Raw genomic sequence first — 26,143 nt, 5'->3', positions numbered from 1 at the left:
CAGCAAAAAAGATGGAGCATTGTTCTTGCCTCCAGTCCCCAGAGACAAAACCCCCAGCAATTACATCCCTTTTGGCCTGGGATCATGGTGACAGACAGGGCTCATCCCCCAGTGTGACCAGGTAGTTTTTCCTGGTTAAGAATAACTTAATAGGAATCAGCTCCACCCCAGGCACAAAGGGATTCACCCTCTACAACGTCAGGACATGTGGCAGCCCAGCCTTCTACGCCTTCTGGGAGGAGGACCTAATTACCTGAACTTAGCTCTGCTCATCATTGGTTGCTTTGGACGTTAGAAAGTTCTGCTTCCTATTGAGTGCACTCATTCACTCCAGAAACACTGACTGTGCACCTGCGGTGGTTCTGAAGACACAGCAGTAAATTCGACAAGTTCCCCACCCTAAGGAACTCATCACTGGAGAGGGAGATGATTAAAAGAAAAAGATGGGGTGGCAGGTGTCAAAATGGGGAAAGCCCAGGAAACTGTGGGGGTCTCTTGGGGACTCTTGACTCTGGGAAAGAGGTGACACCAAGCTGTAAGTGGGAAATATGTGGTAGCTACATTGGTACAAAGGTTACAAAGATGTGGGAAAAAATTAATTCAGGTTGATGCAGAAGCTCTGAATTTCCACCATGTCTCACCATGCCCACTGCTAAGCCCTGACCCAGCAACCATCCTCTCTTACCTGAATGACTTTGGCATCCACCTCTTGGGTATCCTACAGAAGGAAATGGTGAGAGTCTCCAACACAGGGTCAGGGAAATCAGCAGTCACTAGCTCCTTGCTCTTCTTGGTTGAATGTCAACCTATGGGCTTTAATTCACAGACATTCCCAATCAGCCCTCACCAATTTGGGTGGGGGCACCTACAGCCCCTTCCATAGCCCTGCATTTTCAATGTTTCCTTCCTTTTTCTGACCTTATCACCTACCTTCTCTCCCTTGCTTGCTCATTCTGCTCCTTTTACACTGGCTTCATTGTTCTTCCAAAGACTGGTCTTAGGGTCATATTTTTGCATTTCCTCTGCCTGGAATGCTCTTTCCCCAGATGCCCACATCATTCCTCAAATGCCACTTATTTAAAGAAGTCTTCCCTGGCCACTTTATCTCAAATAGCCCCATCATCATCCCCTTCTACCTTGCCCTGCTCTATTGTTCTCCATAGTACATGTCACCACCAGGCATATGGTTGTTCACATGTTTATTTTCTGTCTCTCTCACCAGACTGAAAGACTGGTGCCAGGACCATTTCTGGTATTGCTCATGGTCTATTACACAGCCAGGAGAGTCAATAAATATTTGTGAAATAAATGATTCTTAAACATAAGTGGTTCTGCAAGGAGTCCTTCCAAGTCTGTCTATCTCAAAGTCTTGCATATGACCTGCCCCCACAACATTTCCAGAGGCCCAGGAGCCCTTCAAGAGCCAGTCACAGCCAAAGAGCTGCCAACAAGGGAGCTTCCCTCAGCCTTTCCCCATCTAGGCCCATCTGGCAGTGCCATCCTGGTCCAGCCCTCTTTGGCCCCCAAGGTGGAAGAAGCCCAGTTCTGGAGTCCAGGCTCCAGGAATGCCTGGTGATCCCAGTTTCTCCTTGACAATGTTCCCCTTTCCTTCACAGGGCCTGTGCCTGCATTTCTGAACCAGAAGGTATTTACACAAAACATCCTGGGTTTGGCAACAAATTCACCCTTCATGAGGAATCCTTAATGAATCTCCTTCTTTCCCCATTCCAGGAGGCTGCAAGGAAAATTAGCTCTGTCTCTGGCTAATGTTGTTGAAGGCAGCCAAAGCCCAGTCTAAGAGAGAGTGCTTAAAAAAGAGAGCGAGAGAGGAGGGTCACAATCTGGATCTGGAGACAGCTGTGGTGTAGAGACCACAGAGCCTCTAGACCCACGTGGGCTCCTGGTTTGCAGTGTGACAAAGCATTGCCCTTCCTCTGGCCTCAGGCTCTCCCTGCGAAATGGGGCAGTAATAGGCCACCTGAACTAAGATCGTCGTGGAATCCAAGTAAGGCAAGGGGAGTGAAAAGGCTTGGACTTGCAGTCAAAAGTGGAGAATAAAAAGTGGAGTCTGGGAGACAAGCTTAAAAATAAATCCTACCACCTTCCCATCCTGAGGAGAGACAATGAGTGGTACTTTCATTCACCCCCATTTTATTATTTTTAATTTTTAAAAAAGATTTATTTATTTATGCATACAAGAATTGGGGTACAGGCCAAGGGTGGGAGGGGTGAGAGGATTCACCAGAGACAGAGGGGGGAGCAGAACAGGCAGATCTACTGAAATACACTGCTGAGGGGAGTAGTGGGTGAGACAGGAGAGGTCTGCTGCACCATGAGGGTCACCTTCCTGGCTCAGGATCAACTCACGCTGTAGTGGCTTTGGATAGCTTCATAGCACTGCATCTTAACCCTTTGCATCACCAGGGAAGCCCCTCACCCCCATTTTATAAACAGAAGCTAAATGTCTCAGCAATTACATCTAAGTCACAACAACACATGGATCTCCTTGGTGTTCCTCAAACAGGGGACGATTTCTATTTCTTCACAGCCCTTGTCAAGGCCTGCCAGAGTAAAATGGACCTTTGAACTCAAATGCCTGCATTAGGGGCACCAAGCAGCAGAAAATCCAGGGTCCTCTGAATGGGGGTACTGAATCTGTGTGTGCCGAATACCCCTAGGGAAAAATATCTATGGAGAAAAAAGATACAGAAAAAAAAAAAAGTGGACCCATGTGATTCAAATACGTATTATTCAAGGGTCAACTGTTTAGTCATTAATTGTTGGTATTTCCCACTAGGATGGACTTGCATGAGGCCAGGGACTTTGTTTTACTCACTGCGGCATCCTCAGCACCGAAAACCGGCACATAAGTTGCTCAGAGTGGTGGCGCAGGGGTTAAAGACAGTGCTTTCAAGCTGTTACTAGCCACCGCAGCACCAGTTCGATCCCCGGCCAGGGAGCTACCCACATGGTGCGGCAGATCTGTCCTGCCTCGCCCGCTGCTCCCCTCAGCAGTGTATTTCAGTCAGTCTGTCTATTCTGCTCCCCACTCTGTCTCTGGTGAATCCTCTCACCCCCCCACACGTGTGGCCTGTACCCCAGTTCTTGTATGAATAAATAAATCTTAATTAAAAAAAAAAAAAAGAATATACGAACCCAGGGAGATACCGCTAGGAGGCAGCGCCCAGACTGTGTTCCCCGGGTCCTGCAGGGGGCGCGCCAGCCCAGCCCCGAGGCGAGGCTCCGCCTCCCACCCCTCTACGTTGAAGTAAGCGCGTCACGTTCTTTAAGTCGAGCATGCGCGCTGGGAACCCTGTGAGGGCGGCGCATGCGCATGCAAGCGGGCTCCGAGCGGGGCCTGCTCCGAGCTGGAGCGGGTGGGAGCGGGCCCGCTGGGCACCATGCTGTCGCCCGAGGCCGAGCGGGTGATGCGCTACCTGGTGGAGGTTGAGGAGCTCGCGGAGGAGGTGCTGGCCAACAAGCGACAGGTGGGAGGCCCGGCGGCGGCGCACCGGCCGGGTTGGGAGCCTGGGTCTGGCGTGTGCGCCCTGGGGAGGTGCGCAGGGCCGGGATCTGGCCCCGGCACAGGCCCGCTGTGCGTGGACCGGGGCTGGAGATCGACCGGCTCCGACGCGGACGGGCGGCCGCTGTGCAGTAATGTTCAGGGCGAAACGCTTGGCACAGCCCCACGCTTCCGTCGTTTCTATTTGGCTCCTGTTAAGTGAGCGCCCGCTGGGTGCTGGGCATCCCCATTCGCCTCTGTCCCTTACCGTGCCTTGCGACTCCGAACCCATTTCACAGCGCAGTTCCTGGGTCCCCTTATGGGCCAGGGGTGCACAGCTCGGGTCAAGACCCCGAGGGAGACGAGGAGCAGCACAGACGCCTGAGTGGTATTCTGATTAGTCAGGGGTGGGGACGCTGAAGGAAGACGAGTCCCACATTCCTGCACAGGAATTTGGGTCCAGTTTTAGTTTAAACGTTTGAAAGGAGCTCATGGGGGAAGGGAGCTGGAGATGATGCAATTGAATTTAGGTTTTTAAAAGGTAGTTAACTGCTGTGTGGAGCACAGAATATAGAGGGGTGGGCTAGGAGCTGGTGGGGTCATTGTCATGGTCCAGGTGAGAAACTGGTTTGAACCAGGGTCTTGGTGATGGAGACAAGTGAGTGGGTCAAATGTATTTTGGAGATGGACTCAGTGGGCCTTGATAATGTTTACATATGAGGTGAGGAAGTAGTAGAGCCAAGAATGACTCCTGACACCTCATCTCCAGTTAGATCAATTGAATGGTTCATTTACTGAATAGGGGAAGAGCCCATTAAAGAAAACACTGCATCCGGGTGGCTGGGCAATACTGTTAATAGTTTAGCAAGTAATAACTGGGTGTCAGGTATGTGTAAACACATTTAGTTCTAGGTGCAATAATTTGTGAGACTCACATTTCTATTTTTCAGAGGAGCAGGTAGGGAGGTGAAATGAAACAGCTCAGTGAGGGCAGAATTCACACCTGGGCATTTGGGCTCCAGAGCCAGCACTTTTAAGCGCTTTCTGCAGTGCTACCTGTTTCCTCAGATGCTGCTGTGCAGTTATCACCATCTTGGTGCCCCCAACCCTGCTCTACCAGATTAGTATTGTTGGGTTTCTCATGATAAAAGGCCAGAATCAGTGGAGTTCTCCACTCTCCTGGTGATGGTGAAATTCTCTAAAGCTTGAGAACTAGTCTTCCAGGGGGCAAGAAAAGCATACATTTACCAGCACCTTCTCTGAGGGGAAACACCTACACAAAACATTGTCTCTCAGGACCAGGAAGTTGAGTGGGGTAAGAAATAAGACATGTATCAGTCCATTTTAGGCAAGATGTTGCAAGTAACCCAGGAATGCTGCTCTTAGTTAGGTTTTAATAGCCCTTGTTCCTATTGAGAGGTGACAGGTTGGGGCAGGAGGTAGCTGAGTTTCCTCCTGGCCTGTGCTTTTCAGATCGTGGACCTGGACACCAAAAGGAACCAGAACCGGGAGGGCCTGCGAGCCCTGCAGAAGGATCTCAGCTTTTCTGGTAAGTCAAGACTTCTTCATTGCAACCCTGGAGGCCTGTTTCAGTTTTCCATCTAAGGCCTTCACCTTGCCCCTGCATAGTGACCAGGCAGGAGGCCACAGATGTGACACAGCCTGGGGGCGGGGGCGGGGAGTAGTGGTGGTGGGGGGAATGTTGGCCTGACACCAGGATTAGTGTGTTTTCACACAGTAATGACTCAGGATTTCAATGGCGCCTCATTGACAGGTCATTAGCTGCTGGCTCACCAGTAATGGCACTAGGAAATGCTGGGCTCTACAAATGAATAAGGCAACAAATGCATAATTAAAAATTGTGAGAAAGCTGAAGAAAGAATTGGACATGGGCAGGAGAAGGGGGCAGGCAAGGGACTGGTGAGGGGCCGTCATCATGGTCTGGAGCCTCTTCAGATGAAACTAAGTGGTTATGACAGGGTAAGCAAGCGGGGAGAAGCATGGCATGAGGTTGAAGGGCCTTGGGGATTGAGTGGAGAAGTTTAAGTTTTGTTTAAAGTACACTGGAAAGTCTAAAACTTCCCAGTTGCTTCTCATCACCAGAGTAAAATCTGGACTCCCACATAATCTGACCTTTGAATTCTCCAGCATCATCCCCTACCTCATCGCCTCCATCCACACTAGTCTCCTTACTGCATCTAACACCCCGAGCACATTGATTTTTGTTGTTCCTGTTTCCACTGTTGGACTTGCTCTTTCCCCAGATGTCTGAGGGGCTCACACCCTTACTTTCTTTGGGTCTTGGGCCAGATGTCATATAATCAATGAGGCCTTCTCAGACTTAGTATAAGTAACCAGTCCCTTCCCTACTCAGGCATTCCCTTATCCCCCCTTCCTTAGCCTGCTTGATTTTTCTCTATAGTACTTGGACTTGTTACGGTATAGTATCTTTTTTTTAGTTAGACAAATAGTATCTTTTTTTTACTCCCTTTCTCCAAGGTAACAAGTTCTCTCAGAGCAAGAACTCTGTTTTACTCTGCTGTGTTCTCAGCATTTAACAATTCCTGGCAGACAGTAGATGTTAATAGATACTTGTTAAAGGAATAACCATTTACCATTTCAGAAGATGTGATGGTTTGCTTCGGGAACATGTTTATCAAGATGCCCCACCCTCAGACGAAGGAAATGATTGAGAAAGGTAAGGCCCCTAGAGGTGGGTCAGGTACACAGCTGCCTTGCCTCTTTTAACCTGCAGGCTCTTTTAACCTACAATCGAGAGTCAGATTTTGGGCAGCTTCATGAGAGGTAGCCAAGGGTTAATACTGCTTGGGGTTTAGTTCCTGTTCTGCCACTGGTATTTTGTCATTTCTAAAAGGGAGACACATCTATGTAGCACAGTTGTTGTGAAGTTGAAATGCAACAGTATTTGTGCCAGGTGGAGTGCTTGTTTCTTGGTGGATTGAATTGGGCCACACAAAACAAAACACAGAAAACTGAACAATTTGAGGCTGAGGGAAGTGGAGTTTTGGTTTGCTCAGATAAGAAGTTCAGAGATGGGCAGCCCAGGACTGGCATGACTGAGGGCAGCGTCCTCTTAGCGTGTCCTCGTGGTAGTTTAGCAGCGCTGCAGGCCTCATAGCCACATGCCAGGCTTAGTCCACAGATGACCTTGCCTTCTATTTTGGAAACCAGGCCATTTTCCTCAGCCACTTCTGACATCTTATTGGCCAGAGCTTAGTCACATGACCATCCATAGCTACAGGCGAGCTCGGCAGAGTGAGCTTTTACTTTCACACACTTTGGGCAGCTGGACAGGTTGAAATGGAAGTTTGGGAGGCGTGAACCTCTAGGGTCTGTCGCAGCACGGACACTCCACATGTTACTCACTTCTTTATAAGCCCACCCAGGGGCTCTTTGGAGAAGCATCATGAAGGCAAAAAGTCAGGCAACCTGAGGGCCCTCAGGAAAAGGGCAGGTTATACATATTTTTATCCTCCCCAACCTTGAAAATGGATGGGCCAAGAGGACCAGCAAAGTTGTCTTGGTCCTTGAAAACAGGGTGTTTCTATACTTGTTGAAACCTAAATGCAGGCAAAGAAAACTGATTCAGCTTGGAGGAGCAGTTTCCAGAGTCCTGTTGAAAAACATGCCTAATGTAATGGTTAGAAAGTCAAGAGCTCTCATACTTGGGTGGCAGAGGCAGCTCAGGCTAAGCTTTCAGAGTAGGTCACTTGCTTGAGTTCAGGATCTGGTCCTCAGCATTGTTGACTCACAAATGTGGTCCTGTCTCTGTACCTAGAGGAGTTCTGGGACACCATCATCCCTGGCATCGATGCAGGGAGATCTCGTGAGAGATTGGGGTTACTCATTGCCCAGGCCAGAAGCCTCAGCAGGTCAGGGCTTTACCCCCACAGGAAGAATGGTGAACCAGCCAGAATGTCACCATGAACAGGTAGAAATGGAGCAGGTATAGTTAGCTGGGTGACATTTGCTTGAAGCCTTGACAGCTGCCTCTGTCAGCCTCCATGCCTCATTATGTGATTTGCCTTCAGGTGTGACCCATCCGAGCAACCTAACCTTCCTGTTCACTGTGGTTTCTTAGGTTAAGCTTGAGCATTGGGCTTGCCCATTGATTATGTCACCTAGAAGCTCCTCACCTTGGAGGACTTGGGTTTGTAAAATTCCTCAACCACCCATTTTCCCACCATCTTAAGGTGGACTAGATCTAGATTAATTTTGGTCTTATGCTCTTATATTTGAATTTAACATAATTTCATTATGAGAGGGTGACCCAAAATCCTGATATATTGTCTTTCCCAATGGCGGTCTATCCCTTGGTGCTTTGCATAAACAAGTTGAGTGAACTGAGTCAGAGATTGGTGTGCTCACCCTATACTGGACTCGTTCCGTGATTTTGGGTTGGTCAGATGCCTTCTCAAGCCTTCAATCTTCATTTGGTCTCTGAAGTTCCCTTTTCCTTTCTAAATGCTGAGATTCTCTTGCTCTCAAGAGACTGGCATCTCAGACTCCCTTTGGGTAAAACATGTAATATAACCTCGTCCTCTCCTTGCCTCCCTCATTTCAGATCAGGATCATCTGGATAAAGAAATAGAGAAACTGCGGAAACAACTTAAAGTGAAGGTCAACCGCCTCTTTGAAGCCCAAGGTACTGGCTTGGGAGGGGGGGGTGACTGAAAACCTGGAGGGGAGTGAGCCATCAACACAGATTTTGATGGACAGGGGTGAGAAGTGTTCCCAGGTGGGCAGTAACCTGGACAGCCTATGAGTGGCACTGAAGCTGTGGGCAGCTTTGTCTGTAGCCTCCCAGAGATGGAAAGGACAAGAAGGTTTGTGGGGTCTTAATCTTGTCCTGAGTTCTTTCCCAGATACCAGTTACAGCTCAGGGTAGCGCACATCTCCTAGGACATGGTATAGGGGTCACGATGGCTCTGTCTGGGGTCTCAGAAGGCCTCAGGAAGTCTGTCAAGGTCAGGTCAAGGACTGGATTTCTGGGTAAACTTCTGGATTGGTCACAGGACTGGCAGGAATCTGGAGGTTTCTGCGCGGTAGAGTTCTGAATCAGCCTTGGCTGCTGCCTCTATCAGCCTCCACGCCTCATAATGTGACTGCAGGTTCTTGACCACTCAGGAGCAGTCCATGTGCCTCGCCCAAAGCCTTGCAGCTCGAGGTCTTCCCCATCACCTCAGGGCCAAGAGTTTGGCACCATGAATGCGCTATAAGCCCCTTTTGCAGTCTTGACGCCAGGACGATGAAGGAGGTTGGACAGCAGAGAGCTCATCTTGCTAACGAATTGTCTTCTCTCCATAGGCAAACCAGAACTGAAAGGTTTTAACCTGACGCCCCTCAACCAGGATGAGCTTAAGGCCCTCAAGGTCATTTTGAAAGGATGATTTTCAAGAACCAAGATGGGGACCTAAGACCATCAATCCCCTCCCCAGGGTTATGGAGGACCCTGGACTCTCCAACCTTGAAACCTAAAAGGACAGAATCAACCCTGCAAGGGGACATGCATCAGGAATGGGCCGTGGCTCCAGTATGAAGCCTCTTTGTCTGTAGTGCTTGGCTGCTCTGAGACGGCAGGAAGGAACCCTCAGCCTGCCAGTGTCCGCTGGGCTTGACCACTGGGCCGGGTGGACACAAGACCCATTGACAGCCCCCGGCATCCACCAGTGGGTGGGTGGTGGCAGTGGGGGTGTGAGAATGAACATAGCAGCACTTCTGACAATGGCCCGCTGTCCAGATGGGACACGGCAGTGAAGAAGGGCAAGGGAAGAGTGGGAGCTTCATTCCAGCATTCCTCTCAGACAGGGAGACATTTCCAAGCCGTGTGTGTAACAGAATTGGAAGAAAACAAAGCGCATGAGTGGTTTCTGAAGGAAGGACAGAACCCGTGCTTTGTGGTTCACCACAGCCATCCACTCCCTTCCCCTCACACACACACACTGCCTCCCTTTGGCCCTTGTTTCCAGTTTGTGCCCCAGGACAGAGTCCAGAGTGGGTGCTGCTTATCAGCGCTGTGTGCCTGCTCTTTTAGTCAGGAAGGCCTTGCAGCGTCCTGTACTGGTGGTGGGTGAGGAGCTGCCCCCGAACATTCATGTGCATCCAGGGTGCCCTTCTCCTGCCTCTGAAGCAGGGCCTGGGCCAGCATCTCCCGTCTACCTCCAGGGGTCTCGGGTCCCATTGAGAACGTGCTGCGAGGGCAATGCAGCGTCTTTCCTGTTCACTAAATAAATGTTGCTCAATAAATGTTACCCGGATGAATGAGTAGCATCTTCTGATCTTTACCTCACTCGGTCCTTGATCGAGGACACCCTGTGCCCTTAGGATACCACCTCTGAAGGGGCAGTGGTTCTTGTCTTGAAATGATACAGATTAGACAGCAAGCGTTAAGATGGGGAGGGCACACCTCACATGTCTCCTCCACTCGCCTGCAGCTGGTAACTATGGAAAGACCCACCGCTGTGATCAGACCTTATGTTTTCTTGAAGAACTAGAGACTTGAATTTTTAAGTTGAATCTTTTGCTTTTTAAATATTGTTAGTTCAGGAAGTATTTGAAACTTGGGTGTTGAACAAACTAAATTACCTTACATAAACTTCCATAAGTTTGCATCCTCTGCAACTTTGTTGTTGCTTTTAAATAGAAATTACTGTGTTTGCCCCACAGTGATGCTAAGACACAGGGAGGTTGGATTGGAAAGTGAAGTCCATCCTCTGTAGACAAGTGGGATTGGTGGCTCCAAATAGTGGAGTACTACATAGCTGTGATCAAGACCAGGGAGCTTTGCTGACTTGGGGCAAGCTCCACAATCCATGAAGTGAGAAAAGCAAGGTATAGCAGGACTCTAGTTAAGCTGCTGCTTATGTGCAAACACATTTCCCTGGGGCAGGCTGCACAAGGAGAGGAGGAAGGGATACATTGCTATTACATCGCATGTTTTCAGAGAGAGTTGTGAACTGCACTGTGGTAGCTGCTGTCTGGTGTGATGGCCTGGCCTCCACCTGACCATGTGCCTGCTTGTCTGGCAGAGTGAATACTGGGCTAAAGAAGAGCCAGACTTTCTCCTGGAAACCTGGGGCCTGTGGACTTGCATCAGTCATAGAAATGGAGGGATGTTCCTCTGCTCCAGAGTCAGGAGGCCCAGAGTAACCTCACTCCTGACCACCCCAAGGCTGGCTTGTTCACTTCGTGGGGTTGCCAGTGTGTCCTGTCTAAAAGCTTTCCCCTTCCCTGGCTTCACTCACTGGTGGAATATAAGGAAACTGATGAAAGGGTCAGGAAAAAGACAAAACTTGCTGGCAAACCATAAGCTGAGGTTCACAGTGGGAGGAGGAAAAAGGGTCAAAAGGGGAGGAAAGAGCACAAGGGACTGAGGTGGGAGAGCTAAAGGGACTGAGGTGGGAGAGCTACAGGGACTACACATACTGTGCAAAATGAACAACTATGTAAAAATTAAAAAGCCTTTCCCTTCCCTAGGCAATTACATTTTGCTACTTGCAGCCAAAACAGCAACCAGAAACCTGTCCTGAAGCTGTGGGGGTGGAGGGAGGGAGCTGTCTGGGGTCCAGCGGTTGGTCCCCCAAGGAGCAGCCAATCCGCTCTTGTTGCAGGTCCTCTTAAACCAAGAGGAGACCTAGGAATGCGGGAAACGCAGATGTTTTTACTGGTACGCAACTTTCCGAGCCATCTCCTTGCCTGCCAGCCCAAAACTTTCTGATTTAAAAAGCTCAGCCCAAGCCTCCAGGAGGAAGGCCCCGAGAGGCATCCATGTCATTCAGGGCACCTTATAGAGACACACACTACGCAGCTTTGCCTTGGTCCTTACCCTGTCCATCTGGAAAACGGGGAGTTTTCAGCGGTCAAAAGAACTGGCCCCTGGTTTTCAGCAGTCAGAAGAACTCGAGTTCCCCTGATGTGTAAAGTCAGGGCAATGCAAGGAAGGAGGCATGCATTAGGGCTCAGCCCTCACCTAGGCCCCCAATAAACAGAACCTATAACTGCTTGCTTAAGATAAGTTCACTGGACGCTGAAGCCTGCTCCTGAAGAAACCATTCAGCACTGACCTGAGAGACATCAAAGGGTCAAAGCCAGGAGGGTTTAGTTGCACTGACATCATCCTGAGCCAGCCCACATGCACAGTCACTCCAATTAAGGCCTGTGCTCGTTTATCAGCCATGATCTCGGGTAGAAGAACTCACAGCATTTGTCTTCTTTGCACCTGATTGCCAAGTCAATGATCCAGGTTAAATCCGATCGAGTCCTGGAGATTGAATGTCTCCTGCTGCACAGATACCCAGAGTTGGGGTGGGGTATCCAGGGGGCCCCGAACAAGCAGCAAACAGTGGCTGCTGAGGCAGCAAAGCAGCTTCTGGGCCAGAGGAGGCAGAAGGAAGGTGAGTGCTCCGAGGTGTGGCCGCGCTGGGAGTGGGGAGAGGACTGGCTGGTACCTTCCGGGAACTTAGCCAGAAGCTTTCTTCTGGCTTTGGAGGGAGTGGAATAGCTGCCTCAGCTGTGTTTTCCGATCATTGACACAACCTGGAAGGGAAGGAAAGTGCAGTGTCGACTAGAATGGCCTGTGCTTAGTAGAGGGGTCCTGGGGGCGGGGGGGTACAGGCAGGAGCTATGCACCTAGGTGGCCTATAATCTGCATCCTGGCTACCTGCCTGAACTGCCATGTGCCTCAAGCAGGTCCTTTACCTGTGAAGATCAGTTTCTCCTCCGTAAATCAGCATATCTGCTTTAGGGGGTGCGTGTCAGATTCAACCAAAAAACTAACATTCGCTGGAATTTACCTCAAGCCTGAGGGGACTGCTTCAGGTGCCGAATGTGGGTTAACCGGAACCTCACAGCGGTGATGTGTGGAAGAGAAAACTGAGGCCTTGGGAAATGAAGTAGCTACACAATAAGCAGAACTGGGGATTAAGCCCAGTTTATCTAGCTCCTGAGGAAAGCTCTTAACCACTACCTCCCACTGCCTTTCCTCCTGCTTCTGCTCAGTGAAAATGCCCATCAAGCTAGCACAGTGCCAGAAACCTAGCAGGTTAAGTGGTAGCCTCCCCATACTCAGGCCCACATGCCAGGCATAATTATTTAGAGATGACCTCCCCACAGGTGGCCCCTATTCCCGTGGTCATGTCCAGGCAGTCCACACCGAGAGGCCAGCGTGAGTTTCTGAGTCTCCTCATCTCCTACCACCTTCACAGTGCTACCTGCTTCCTCTTTTCTCTCAGAGCTGATCCTGAGGCAACTCCATGGTTATGAAATCTTACGACAGGCGCACTGATGGCACTCACAAATGCTGGTGGAATGACTGAATCGTCATAGCCACAACTTTCATGCCTGTCACCTTTCTTAGCACCCCATGACCCCATCCCTGACTCCTGGCCACTCCCCAGACATCAAGGCTTCACTGAGTTGAGAGCCCACTGTAGGCATCCTCAGGGTTTTCCAAAGTGAGTTCCATGGAACCTTAACTTTTACTGTATTGGACTCATTCCTACCTCCCGATCTTGGTGTCCACTGCAAACCTCTCCTTAGAGTTCTAGATTTATCTCTGATTTATCTGCAGATGTCTCACCAGGAGATCCCTCACCACATCCCTAACTCATTTCAGTAATACTCTTTCCACCCTCAGCCAGCTTCTCTTGTATTTACCACCACCTACCCAGACACTTAACGGGAGACTTGGGAATTATCTTAGAAACTTCTGAAGCAGTAGCTCTCAACCTGGACCACATGTTAGAAACACCTGAGAGTTTTAAAAATACAGTGTCCAGACCAACTGTATCTGTCTCTGGCAGACATCAGTATTTTTAAATTTTTTGGGTGATTCCCGTATGCAGCCAAGGCCTTCATAAGTTGAGAAAAATGTAAACCACCTACTGATAAATAAAGTATGGACAACTTACAAATGAAGAAATGCAGAGTTTAAAATCTGAAACCTCACCAGTAATCATGGATGCACATGAGTCAGTACTTAATAACTATCAAGTAGCTAAGCTGACAAATTTGGATCATCTTTCTAGAAAGCAACTTGACTGTATTAAGTCCATCCTTTTGACCCGTAGTTCTACTTCTAGGAACGTGCCCTACAGAAATGGCCTGAGTCTCAGCTGAGCTTTGTGTGAGAGGATGTTCACCATGGCATTGTTTACAAAAGCAAAAAACTTCAAACTGTGCCAAATGTCCAATTATAAGAAATTGGTTTAGTAAGTTTTGGCCTCTGTGCAGCCAGGCTATTTGCAGGCCTGTGTGGTTGTGTTTCCTTCCGTGCTAAGTGGCGGGGCCAGACAGACCAGCGTTCAAGCCTGGCTCACACTTGTAACCAAGACCTTCCATAAGTTACATAACATCTGGAGACCATTTTCTCACCTGTAAAATAATACAAACTGGCAAAAGTGAGATAAAGTATGTAAAATATGTAGTGTGGACCTGGTCAAAAAAGTTTCCAAAAGGGGGCCTCCCTTGGTGGCGCAGCGGTTGAGCACTGGGCTGCGAAGCTGCCCACAGCCTCTGCAGCACCGGTTCCATCCCTGGCCACTGGTGAGGATCCCACATGGCGTGCAGACCTCTCCTGCCGCCCACTACTCCCCTCAGCAGTGTATTTCATCAGTCTGCCTGTTCTGTTCCCCGCTCTGGCTCTGGTGAATTCTCTCACCCTCCCGCGCTTCTGACTGTACCCAGTGCTTGTATAAATAAATAAATAAATCTTTTAAAAAAAAAAAATTTTAACCAAAAAAAAAATTTTTTTTTTCCAAAAGGGAGGCTTGTGTTAATATTGTGGAATGATACGGAGAATGCTGTGGAAAAGTGGGACTCAAAACCCAAGCCCAGTGCCAATTCCGCAAAACAAAAAGTATGAATATATGAATTTTTAAAAAAACTGGAAGGAAATACACCAGATTGTTAAAGATGGTTATGTCTGTATGTTTTTTCAAATTTCCTTCTTTAGTTTTCAAATATTCTACAGTAGTGTGAATAATTTTTATAATGGGGGATATTTTTAATTTTTTGAAAACCAAGTTTAAAGTCTAACACATCGTGTGTTTTTGGACTTCTGGTTTACCTAGGCCTTTTGATGCCTACCTCCCGACAGGTCAATCTTTCACACCACGTGCCTGTGTCCTAGGCATGTACTGAATAGAAACTGTTTAGCCTCCATTTTACAGACGAGGTCTCTTGCTGAAGTTCACACAACTGGTAGGTAAATTGCAGGGCAAACGACACACCTTAATAACCACTGTGTGAGCTCCCTCCTGGGCCACCAGGCACCTCCCACGACATATCCCGGTGCTCACTTCCCACCTGGCCCCACATACCAAGGTGCGTATTGGTCACAAAGTTCCCTGACCCTGATAGGTCAGGGGTCCCCTCCTCTCTGCTGACCGGGCCATCATTCCACATGAGGTCAAAGCCTCCAACTCTCTTCTCCCTTCCTGTGAGCCTGGGCAGGCAGGAGACAAAAAGGGGTTAATGAAGATGCAGTTGGAGGGGCCTTTAGCCCCAAGCCAGGTCCCTGACCCCTCCTTGCACTCGACTGGTGTCCATGTTGTCAGAATTGCCCATCCATTCACTGGCCTTTGCCCAGGTGTCAACAAGTCTTGGAGAGAGCATCCAGTTTTGTAAAAGCCTCACCCTTGCCCTCAGTAACATGCACTCACTCGAGCTTTCTTGTTTAAAGTGCTCTTTCCTGTGTGTGCCAGAGGACTGACACCGTAGGGGCTCAGATGTTTGTTGAATGAATAAATGAATGATGGACATAGCAGACACCTAGGGTTTCTGCCTGCTCTTTTTCATCCTAAGGATACCTTGGTTTTTCCTTTGTGAACCACTCCTCCCTCTCTCACTGCATGGCTTACGCCTTTGGGAGGTGTGCACAAGGTAGACCTTGACAACAGTCACAATGATGGTTCGGGATGAGCAGGTGCCCACCAATGAGCAGTGACAGCCCTCAAACTTCTGCTGGAATAATTGGGGGGAAAGTTACTGCAGGGGAAAGAGATGCGATGGGGTTGGGGAAGAGAGATTACGAACCAAATAAAACTGTCGAGTACCTGACTTCAGCTATACTGAAGTCAAGGCTGGGCTTTTCCATTTATACACATTGTATGCATTGTTAGGACAATAGCCTTTACTGAGCACTTACTATGAGCTAGGCACTTTACAATGAATTTCTTGGTAAATTAACAACTTGAGAAGTAGATATGATGTTTCCCATTTTACAGACAAGGAAACTGAGACCCAGAGAGGTGAATTCACTGGTCCAGGGCCTGCAGGAAGTGTTAAGGAAATCCTGCTGGACCAAACCTCAGAAAGTTGTAGATGGCCTGCTCTGCCCCAAAAAGTCAGAGTCCTCAGGCCTAGAACAGACCCTGTGTGGACCTCGCAGTTCCTCCACATAGAGGATGGGGGGCAAGCCATAGCCACACTGAGGGCCGCTCCAGTCCCAGGCTCTGAGCACCCTGCTGCCTTGGTGGGAGCTCAGATGGCTGTGCACAGTGCCTGAGGCCCTGCCCACCCTCACTGGCATCCCTCACCTGGCCTCCATGTCCACGACGTGCAGTGTGTCTTCCAGGAGGCAGGTCTTGAGCTCATAGTCTTCCTGGCTGCTGGCTGTTAGCGATGGGGATGCATTGACCTCCAGCAGCCACCTGGGGATGTAGTGGGGAGCCTTAGGGCTTCTTAGTGCCTGGAGTGCCTGGAATTTCACTGAGAGGCTGGATGTCGTGCTGGCTCCACCCTGAATTCAACCAGGATTGTCCCTTCGACTTTTCCATTTGAAAAAAGGTTTCAGTGGCTAAAACTTTTTGAAAACAATTATGGAAAACTTGAAATTCCCACAGGAGGCCAGGTAATCACTTAGATGAGAGGAGCTGGTGGAGGTAAGAATGATTTGGGTGCTCTTGTGCTCTACACAACAAGGAAACTACAAGGAAAACTTTCCTTTCCTAGTAAGGTTTGCCTGTAGATGCCAGTTGACAAGTCATGGTTGGGGAGCAATAGGGAGGGATGGAGACTGTAATGAACTGGAAAGAGCATTCCACGTCTAAAGGGGTGGCTCTGACCAGCTCCAGGGGACTATTGTTCTGTGGGAACATGAGCCCAGGATTGTAAGATTTGAGTTTTCTGGAAGAGCCAAAAGTCTAGAACATCTCCCAATATTTAAGGATTGTCAATAAATTTAAGTCAAAAACAAACAATACCAAAAACCCATTCTGAAGGCCAAACTTAAATGGACAGGAGTCTGCACACAGAGAGGGAAGGGCTCACCAGCAGGTCAGTGGGAGACTCAATCCCCTGTCTGCTATCTTGGGAGCTGCCTCCTGCCAGCTTGCTTCCCCCATCAGTGGCAATGCTCACAGTCACATCTCGCTGCAGGGGTCAAGGAGAAACCAACTGGTGCTGGCAAACTGTTTTTCTTGAACCCTGGCTAATGTAGATCTGCTCTAAGCTACTGGGAGCTGCAGTGCTGTGGGGAGCAACTCAGCCCAGGACATTGAACCTGTGTGTCACTGCCTGTGACTTACTGCATGACTGCCAGCTTCCCGACACCCCCACAGGGCTTCTGTGTCCTGTGGTTATGACATGGGCACCACCACTGTGGTCCCTGCCATCTCAAGCTTGTCCTACCTGTCTGCTCAACCTCCTCCATGGGCACTGTGGGACTGCACTGAATTCTTGGCAGGGATTGGCATGTCAACAAATTCCCTAACATGACATTTTGCTCAAAGCACCAGGTCTTACAGAAGGGACTCTGCTTGTCTGACCCTAGGAGAGGAACCCCCACTTGGCGGATGTTCAGAGCAGGCCTCCCTGGCCAGCCAAAGGGCTCAGTGCTGCCTGGGTAAAACCTCATTTTTTCCTTATTAACACTGCTATAGGCACAGTGATCACCCCCATTTTACAGACAGGCAAACTGAGGCACAGAAAAAGAAAGGGTGGCAAGTAGGAAGCAGCAGAGCCAATATCAAACCTCCTGCCCACCTACTTACGGCTTGAGATCTTGGTCGATGAGGATGTCGTAGCCATAAAGCTCAAAACAGTGCTTGTCACTGATGATCACCTTCTGCACGCTCTGTAGGCTCTTGACGAAGATGTTGTCCATCTCACTGAAAAGCGTCTCCACCGCCTTGGGTCCATGCTTGGATGCCAGGTACTGCCTGAAGCGCTGGAGCATCCACTTGCAGCCCTGGGGCCCCATGCACCCCAGTTGGGAAAGGAGCCTCAATTAACTGGGACCTGGCCCCCTGAGACCTTCCAACAATCACCATTAGCACAGCTCTTAGGCCTGAACAAGAGAGGCCCAGCCCTGAGTCCTATAATTGGGAGGATCTGAGTATGCTCCTCAATGTGAGGTGAAGATTCTGCATGCCCAGGAGATATACCTACCTGGGACTGTGCCTCTTTCTCAGCATAACCCAGGACACCAGAATTCCCTGCCCAAATGGCCTGTGCAAGCCTCTTCCCTGGGCCTGCCTTCCTGCGGACAGCCTACACTGACCGTGTGCGCACCCCACAGCTCAAGGACTAACCAACATGTTGCTGGGTTTGTTTTTGTTTTTTTTTTTTTTGGTGGGGGGTTGTATCCAGAGGGTCCCCAATTAGTTGGGTGTAGCTGGGGTGGGGAGAAGAAGGGAGCAGGTGTAAGCTGATGTGTTTTGGCTCTTAACTCTGACACCTGGCAATTCTACATTTGAACCTGGCCTAGAGGGTTGTTGATAGATGATGGGTGGGTGGGTGGATGGATGGATGGATGGATGGATGGATGGATGGAGGATGGATGGATGGATGGATGGATGGATATCTGCAATGGCAAGTGTCTAGAATACATGTTATTAAAATGTGTGTATTTTAATAACAATGTGTGTAAACCATCAATGTGTGTAAACTATATATATGTAAGTTTGGTTCATAACTTTTAAATATTTAGTTTCAGGAAGCCTATACCTCCATTTCTGCTCTTGCCTTGGGCCTTGCAAATGGGAAGGTGGACCTGACCTTGCTGGTGAACTATGACCCCATGACAGTCTGGTCCCGGGCTCCTTGGTGCCTCTCCTTGGTCCTTACCCCAACATGGTCCCAGAAGGCTGTGCCGATGGAAGTCAGGACCTGGCTTCTTACCTTCTTTGGATGGTAGTCAGGAGATGTCTTTTGCACAGCAACGTTGGTGAGGTGAACGTCTGCAGATGTCGGTGGTTAAGGACCAGCGTGGACAAGAAGGGTGTGCACATTAGTCCCAACTAAGCTAACTAGACCAAATTCACACCCTCGCTTGGGAATTGAGGTGGGAAGCTATGAAACATCCCAGAGGTCACATGTGTGGGCTCTGGAATCAGGTGGGCCTGGGTGCAAAGTGAGAGGTGCAAATTCTCAGGTGAAACCTGGCTTCTCCATCACAGTTACGTTTTTAAACCTTTTTACTTGGAAAAAGTTAAAACTCAGATAACAGTTGAAAGAATGTTATAATGAATGCCTCCATTTGCTTCATTTAGAAATTGTTTCAGAAAGGGGGTCTCCCCTGGTGGCGCAGCAGTTGAGCGCTGGGCTGCAAGGCTGCCCGCAGCCTCTGTAGCACCGGTTTGATCCCCGGCCGCCAGCCGCCAGGTGAGGGTCCCACATGTCAAGGCAGACCTCTCCTGCTGTGCCTGCTGCTCCCCTCAGCAGTGTATTTTGTTGGTCTGCCTGTTCTGTTCCCCGCTCTGGCTCTGGTGAATTCTCTCACCCTCCTGCGCTTCTGACTGTACCCACTGCTTGTATAAATAAATCTCTTTTTTAAAAAAAAAAAAATTGTTTCAGAAAGGTCTTTTTAAAATGATTGCCGACCATCAACGTCCAAGTTTCTGTTCACATGACTGAAATAAAAACCCGGGTCTAGTGTGTTTTCAATTGGTCTCTACCTCATTTATCTATTTGTAAATATCTTTTTGCATTCTTGATGTTCTGTATCAGGGATCAGCAAACTTTTTCTGGTGAAGTTAGACTTTGCGGACCCCAAAACTCTGGCACAATAGCATGAAAAACAGCCGTGGGTAATGTGTCAATGAACGGGTGTGGCTGAACTCCATAAAATTTTATTTACCTAAACAGGTGACAGGCTTTAGATCATGTAGTTTGCAGACTCCTAGTCATGCATCTTGGTTGTAAAAGATAATTCGTAACGTAGGGAAATGGTAAAGTTGAAAATAGATGTTTCCTAATCTGATTCAAATTCTCCACGGTTTTCAGAGTTAATAGATGAGTGAGCATCCTTCCATATTTTCTTCTAAGGAGAAAATACCTCTTTAAAAGCCAAGATGGAGTCATAAACATCCCAGTTTACAACTTTCCATGACATTTCAATCAACTTTACTGTACTTAACAGCTGCAGGCATAGCAGTTCCACATCATGCTAATGCGTTAACATCTTCTCACCATCCCTCAGGTGGTTTAAGTTGTTTCCACTTGTTTCCGATTGCAGTGTTGAGGTGAATGTGTTTGTATTTTGTGTGTGTGTGTGTCTACCTATTATCTATCATCTATCTATGTCAATGATTGTGTGTAAACTATATATATGTATATATCTACATACATATTTAATTATCTATTTTAATTATCAGGTTAAAAAATATGTCTTCTCATTTTGTAATCCAAAGTTGCTTCCTTATTTTAAAAGTTGGTATGTAACATCTGGAGCACATCTAGCAAAATGTTATTATCTGTTAAATCTGGATCGTAGGTACATGAATTTCTATTAGTCTTTTCTGCAGTGTTCTATGTATTTTAAATCTTTTTAATATTGCAAAATTAAAAACAATTTTAAAAGAAAGGGTGGAAAATAACGTGTTCACTCACTGTGAAAATAGCAAAGCCTCATTAAATGGAAAATAGCCCTGGGAGAGAACTCTGTTCATTTAATAAAGCCCCAAGATGCCTGGAGATATGCAAACAATCTAAAATGGGGGTAGCAGGGACCCCTAATGTGTACTGAGAGTCACTCTGGGCTCGACAGTGTTCTGAGTGCTTTACATGCATCATTTCACTTTAATAAAAACTGAGGTGGCAAAAAAAATGGAAATAAATTTGACAACTTGCATATGATATGGTAAGTGCCTGTGAGACTTACAAATAAAACAAACATATTGGAAACGCTGAAGTTGGCAGAATCGAATAAAACAAATTGAAAAAACACGTCAGGAGCATCTTCTCCCATTCTATCACGCAGGTAATGCGAGCGCACTGCTTGGACAGACACTTAATTGAAGGAGAAAATGAAGGCAGAGAAAGGCAAATGAGCTGAAGGCATCAGCCAGACGCTCGAGTTAGAAGCCCCACAGCGGCGCTTTCCTGTCTCTCCTGTATATGGGTAAATCTAGTACTGCTGACTTGTCTCCTAAATGTTTCTGGATCATCTGCCCTTTTCCTTATGATGCTCAAGTCTAAAATCTTTAAAAAATTATTCACTGTTTATGTTTTACCCAGATAATGCAGACAGTGTTCAAAAGAAAAAGATACAAAAATGTATATAAGGAAATAGGTCCTCCCTACTCCTATCCTTATCCACCCATTTTTCCTCCCAAAGACAACTTGTATTTCCAGCTTCTTGTACACCCTCCCAGAGATGTCTATGCACAGATAAAAACAGAGACATAATGTTTTAACATGAATGGAAGCATACTTTTCACCGAGTTCTATACTTTGTTTTTTTTTTTTTTTGGTTTTTTTTAAATTTTTTTTAGATTTATTTTTATTTTTTATTTATTTATGCAAGCACTGGGTACACTCAGATGTGCGGGAGGGTGAGAGAATTCACCAGAGCCAGAGCGGGGAGCAGAGCAGGCAGAAGGACCGAAGTACACTGCTCAGGGGAGCAGCTGGTGGCAGGAGAGGTCTGCGTGCCATGTGGGACCCTCCTCCGGTGGCCGGGGAGCAGCCGGGGATCGAACTGGCGCTGCAGAGGCTGCGGGCAGCTTCGCAACCCAGCGCTCAACCGCTGCGCCACCGGGGAGGCCCTATACTTTGTTTTTTTTTCCCAATGAACAATACATCTTGGGGCCTCCCGGGTGGTGCAGGGGTTAAGTCTCAGCACTGTGAAGCTATCAGCAGCCACTGTGCCATGAGTTCAATCCCGGACCAGGGAGCTAGTCCACATGGCGCAGCAGACCTCTCCATCTCACCCGCTGCTCCCCTCAGCAGTGTATTTCAGTAGATCCACCTGTTCTAGTCCCCACTCTGGTTTTGGTGAATCCTCTCTCTCTCACACACACACACCCACACATATACACACACACCCTGCATCTCTGTCCTGCACCCCAGTTCTTGTATGGATAAATAAATTTAAAAAAATATATCTTGCGGATGATTTCATATCAGTACACAAAGCAGTCTCCCATCTTTTTAACGGCTGCATAGTATGCCATTATGTAAAGAAGCCATTCATTTGGTCATTTCTTATTTTTTTCACTCCCACAAACAAGAGTGTGCAGTATAATCTTTCAACTTCTTCTTTCCTATATTGTGGTGTATCTGTAGGATAAATTCCCAGCAGGGAACTGCTGGGTGAAAAGGTATAGCATATGTTCTTTAACAGACATTTGCTAGATTGCCTCCCGAGAGGTGTAGCAATCTATATTCCCACCAGCAACGTGTGTTATCAAATAGTTGGTCTCACCAATTTGATGGGTGAATACCATATCACATTTGAGTGACTGAGTCATCCAATGACAAGGCACTGAACAAAAGAATGATGCAAACGTTCTCCAAAGGGGCTCCAGCTATCTGCTTCTAGGGATACGAATCAATGCAATAGCACAGCCAAGGAAAGCAGTTTGGGGTGAGTTGCTCTGAACAGAGAGGGGCTGCTCCCCTCAGATCACTTGGGGGATCCCGCCACCTCCACAAGCCTCTCAGGTCACAGGGGAAGCTCTTCCCTTTGTCTTTTCTCCACTGTCCAGACCAGAGCATGCACTCAGCAAACACTACAGAATGAATGAGCACTCTCAGGAGGGGCCAGAGGCTGGGAGTGGGTAGGAGGCAGGGAGGATGGGAGCAGGAACCCCAGGATACACTGGTCATCGATGCTGCTGAGTGTGAAGCGGGTGTTGGAGAATCTGGCGAAGCCATCCCGGTATAGCCAGGCCCGCAGTGGGATGTACTGAGATGGTGGTGGGGATGGAGAGAAAGAAAAGCAAATGAAGACAAGCACGTTCTCACCTCCTAGCCCTGCCCCTGTTTCCTCCACCCCTCATGAGTCTTCTCAAATATCAGCACCTTGGATTCCACCACTTCCTTCCTTGGGGGGGGATTGGGGGACGGTGGAGGGGGGATGCAGAAGGGAACAAAATTAATGGGCCCCTTCTGTGCTCCTCCGCCACATGGGACACCCCCCCAGCTCGGCTCAGAGTGTGTCCTGGACACCCCTATCTCCTTGTGCCCAGCAGACAGTAGAGCACTGTGAGGCTTTAATGTTTGTTGAATGAATGGGTGGAGGGTCTGGAACCTGGTGCTCGCAGACGCTAGCAGTGGACGGCTGCATAAGCAGCAGAGGACCGGTAGGAAAGCCAGATGCTGGGCATCTAAGATGGCAAAGCTTGGATCTATTCACCACTCCCACCCCGTGCTCAGCTGCCGTGCCCCTCACCCCCAGCCTCTCCCAGGCAGGTAAAACCAGACAAGCTCACACAGGTGCCCCCAGAATGGCCCCTGCTCCCCAGTCTAGCTGCCCCTCCCTTCCTCTGGAGGAGGGACTCTGTCTTAGTTACTCACCGACATCACCAGCACGTAGACACGCAGGTCAAACTTGCGGCCTGGCAGGCAAGGAAAGAACTCATGGAACAGATAACAACTGAGTGCCAAGCACCCAGGTTTGGGGGCATAGCAATGGACACAGAGATGCCAGTGTCACCTCCTATCAGGAAGGGTTAGCAGCTGGCACCAAGTAGGTCCTTATGAATAAGTGTTGGGTAAATGCATGAATGAGGAGAATTTTCGTGAACCAAGAAGAGAGTGGGAAGGGCATGCCCACATGCAGGGGACTGTTTTGGACAGCAGCTGGCGTGGGAGAGGGCAGTGTGGACCTCCATCTTTGCATCTCCATGCCAGGTGTCAGACTGAACCCATGATAGGTTGCTAAGTCAAGGTTTGTCAACTGACTATTAAAATGACTGTTAAACCACTGTCTGGGTTCTGGCTGCCCACCCTACTTTCATGGGGCTCACACCCCAGAGGAGCACACAACAATAAACTGGAAAACAAATAAATAAAAGAGTCCCGCACAGTGGTGGGTGTTATGAAATAAATCAAGCTGGGCGATAGGACAGGGAAGGAGGGAGGCCTCTCTGAGGAGATGACAGGTGAGCAGAAACCTCAGCGACAACTTGGAGTCACCTGGGAGCAAAGACGGCCCTCTCACCTCCTATCAGGTAGGGATTTTCGATATAACGCTGAGCTACGTAGTTCTCCACGGGAATATCATCTTTCTGGTCATCAGAACTTCTTGTGTCCTACTTGTAATAATAATTGACATTCATTGAGCATTTCCTTCTTATACTGTGTTAAGCACTCTACTTGGTGTCTATCATTTGGTCCTTAAATCAACCCTGCCAGGGAAATACTAATGCTATCCCCACTTTATAGATGAAGCACAGAGAGGGACAATGACCTGCCCAAGGTCACATAGCCATCAGTGGTACAGCTGGGACGTGGACCCAGAGTCTCGGCATTAAACCTCTAGACCTGTGCAGTCTGCTGAGCTCTTTCCTGTGGTTCCCTTCACAGTCACCTTGCGAGGAAACTGAGTTCCAAACGTAAGTGTCACGCACTTGATGTCACAAAACAACCCAGTTGGAAGGAGCACTGGGACTCGAGCATCTGGCCCCAAGGGCAGAATCTTCTACAACCCTACACCCCAAGCTGCTTCAAGACAGATGCAGCCAGACCTTCTGTTCCTGGGACCCTGGGCCAGCCCCACCTATACTCACGTGACTGCCAGAGGGATTGACTACGCTCCGGGCTGGCTGAACCTCTAAGCTGCTGACCTTCTTCCCAGCATTGCCCTGTCAGTTTCATGAAAGAATCGGGATATGCATGGAGGGTGGAAATTCATTTACTGAGCACCTGCTTTGCACATGCTGGCTTGGTAGGTGCTGGTTGCGTAGATGTTGGTATCCTGTCCCCTCACCCACCCTGCACCATTATCACCTCTAAGGCTCAGAGGGGTTCAGCAACTGCCCCAAGACCACACTGTCTCTGAGAGGCAGAGGCAGGACTGGGAATGGCGTCTGCCTACTCTACTGACTACTTCCAGGGACAGGATGGGCTGGGGACTGCCTCATGTGTAGCCTAGGATTTAGAGGAAGAATTAGCCAAATTTCCCCCCCGAGGCAAGCAGAAGGTCCAGGCAAAGAATACAGTGTTGTCAGGTTTTAGGCACATTAACGCATTGCATCCTCATTGCATAGCTCCCATGTACTGGGGCACAGAGAGGTGAAGTAAATTACTCTGAGTCACACAGCTGTTAGTGGCAATGTCAGAATTTGAATTGTTCCCATTGGTAGACACCTGGGCATAGCTTCTCTGCCAGCCCACTGAGCTTTGAGGGTGGGAAGCAGGGCCAAAGGAGGAGGTGGGGAGCAAGAGGGAGAGGCTTACTCACCTTCCTCCAGTCCATGATGTCCTTCAGCTTCCGGAAGAGGAAGATGCCCTTTCCTTGAGACCGGGCTACCTGGGGAGGGGGGGGGTGGGGGGTTAAGGACAGAAAGCTCTGGATTGGTGTGGTCCCTTGTTGGCCCCTGTGCCTGGGGCTCCTCGCCAGCATTATTCTGTCTCCATGTCACTCATGGGTCCTCAGCTATCCCCAAAGGATAGGCTTAGACCAGGCCTTCCACAGAGAAGGTGCTAAGCCTGGTGGGAGGAAGAAAGGGAAGCTCACAAAGGCTTACAATCGCATGAATAATACAAAAGAGAGACAATTAAAAACCCATTTCTAACAGTCCTGGGAACATATCATCCCATTCTTTCTTTGGAAATCAATTTGCCTTCCTAATTAGGCCTTGCTTTGGCTAATACTGAAATCAGTCTGCCTTTACTGAGTCCCGGCATGGATAATTCATAGCTTCCAGAGTCCGGGGGCTGTCACATCATGCAGAACAGTCATCGCCCCTCAGAACAGGCATTCCTCCCTCCTGTGACATCCCTGCACAACGGTCACCTGCCTGGCCACATACATTCATGTGCTAGGGAGCTCACTGCCCGCCACCCCCCCCCCAGCCCCCAACATAGCCCATTTCATTGCAAAACAAGTCCATTAATAAGCAGTCATCAAATGGCATGTGCTAGATTCTACGGTGTGCTGAGCATAACCCAGATCTCGCGGAGCTTCATGACCTAACCTGTGTGGAACTAAAATTTTTTCTTCTTGTTAAAAATATTGGGGGTGGCGTAAGGAGGGAGAACATGGGGGAGGGGCAGGGATGTCTGGCTACTTTCCTTCTTTCTGTTAATGTTATGGTGTGAGGTGGTGCCTGCTACCACAGTAGCCACTTCATGCCAATGAGGGGACAATCTCATGACAGAGCAACACACTGCAGATGCAGAGTGGACAAGGAGGAGGAGCTTGGGCTTTTAATGGCATCGTAAGGCACATTC

At 48.7% G+C, this 26,143-nt stretch overlaps 2 protein-coding genes across 3 annotated transcripts in view; one reads left to right on the top strand and one right to left on the bottom strand.

The window, feature by feature from the left end:
- Positions 1-3,401: 3,401 nt before the first annotated feature.
- Positions 3,402-8,913, top strand: PDRG1 (p53 and DNA damage regulated 1; the record flags this gene model as incomplete). Of its 2 annotated transcripts, none has more annotated exons than XM_084247457.1 (5): positions 3,402-3,488; positions 4,976-5,051; positions 6,129-6,200; positions 8,088-8,168; positions 8,831-8,913. In XM_084247457.1, 5 exons carry the CDS (start codon positions 3,402-3,404, stop codon positions 8,911-8,913), a joined length of 399 nt encoding a protein of 132 aa, XP_084103583.1. The 2 variants fall into 2 exon arrangements, with proteins under 2 accessions (XP_084103583.1, XP_084103582.1); XM_084247456.1 differs by having other exon boundaries at positions 6,126-6,200.
- A 3,068-nt stretch (positions 8,914-11,981) lies between these two features.
- TTLL9 (tubulin tyrosine ligase like 9) overlaps positions 11,982-26,143 on the bottom strand; it is a gene marked incomplete at both ends in the record, with an annotated part of 28,789 nt that continues 14,627 nt past the window's right edge. Inside the window, 10 exons of the mRNA XM_084246655.1 lie at positions 11,982-12,058; positions 14,842-14,966; positions 16,060-16,173; positions 17,515-17,711; positions 18,644-18,702; positions 22,565-22,652; positions 23,264-23,304; positions 23,910-24,000; positions 24,478-24,552; positions 25,152-25,220. Coding sequence (XP_084102781.1) covers positions 11,982-12,058; positions 14,842-14,966; positions 16,060-16,173; positions 17,515-17,711; positions 18,644-18,702; positions 22,565-22,652; positions 23,264-23,304; positions 23,910-24,000; positions 24,478-24,552; positions 25,152-25,220 — 936 coding nt within the window. The remainder of the gene's footprint in view (positions 12,059-14,841; positions 14,967-16,059; positions 16,174-17,514; positions 17,712-18,643; positions 18,703-22,564; positions 22,653-23,263; positions 23,305-23,909; positions 24,001-24,477; positions 24,553-25,151; positions 25,221-26,143) is intronic.

The sequence above is a fragment of the Talpa europaea genome (assembly GCF_964194135.1).
Source record: "Talpa europaea genome assembly, chromosome: 11".
NCBI lineage: Eukaryota > Metazoa > Chordata > Mammalia > Eulipotyphla > Talpidae > Talpa > Talpa europaea.
This window is presented reverse-complemented; position numbering and strand designations above follow the sequence as displayed.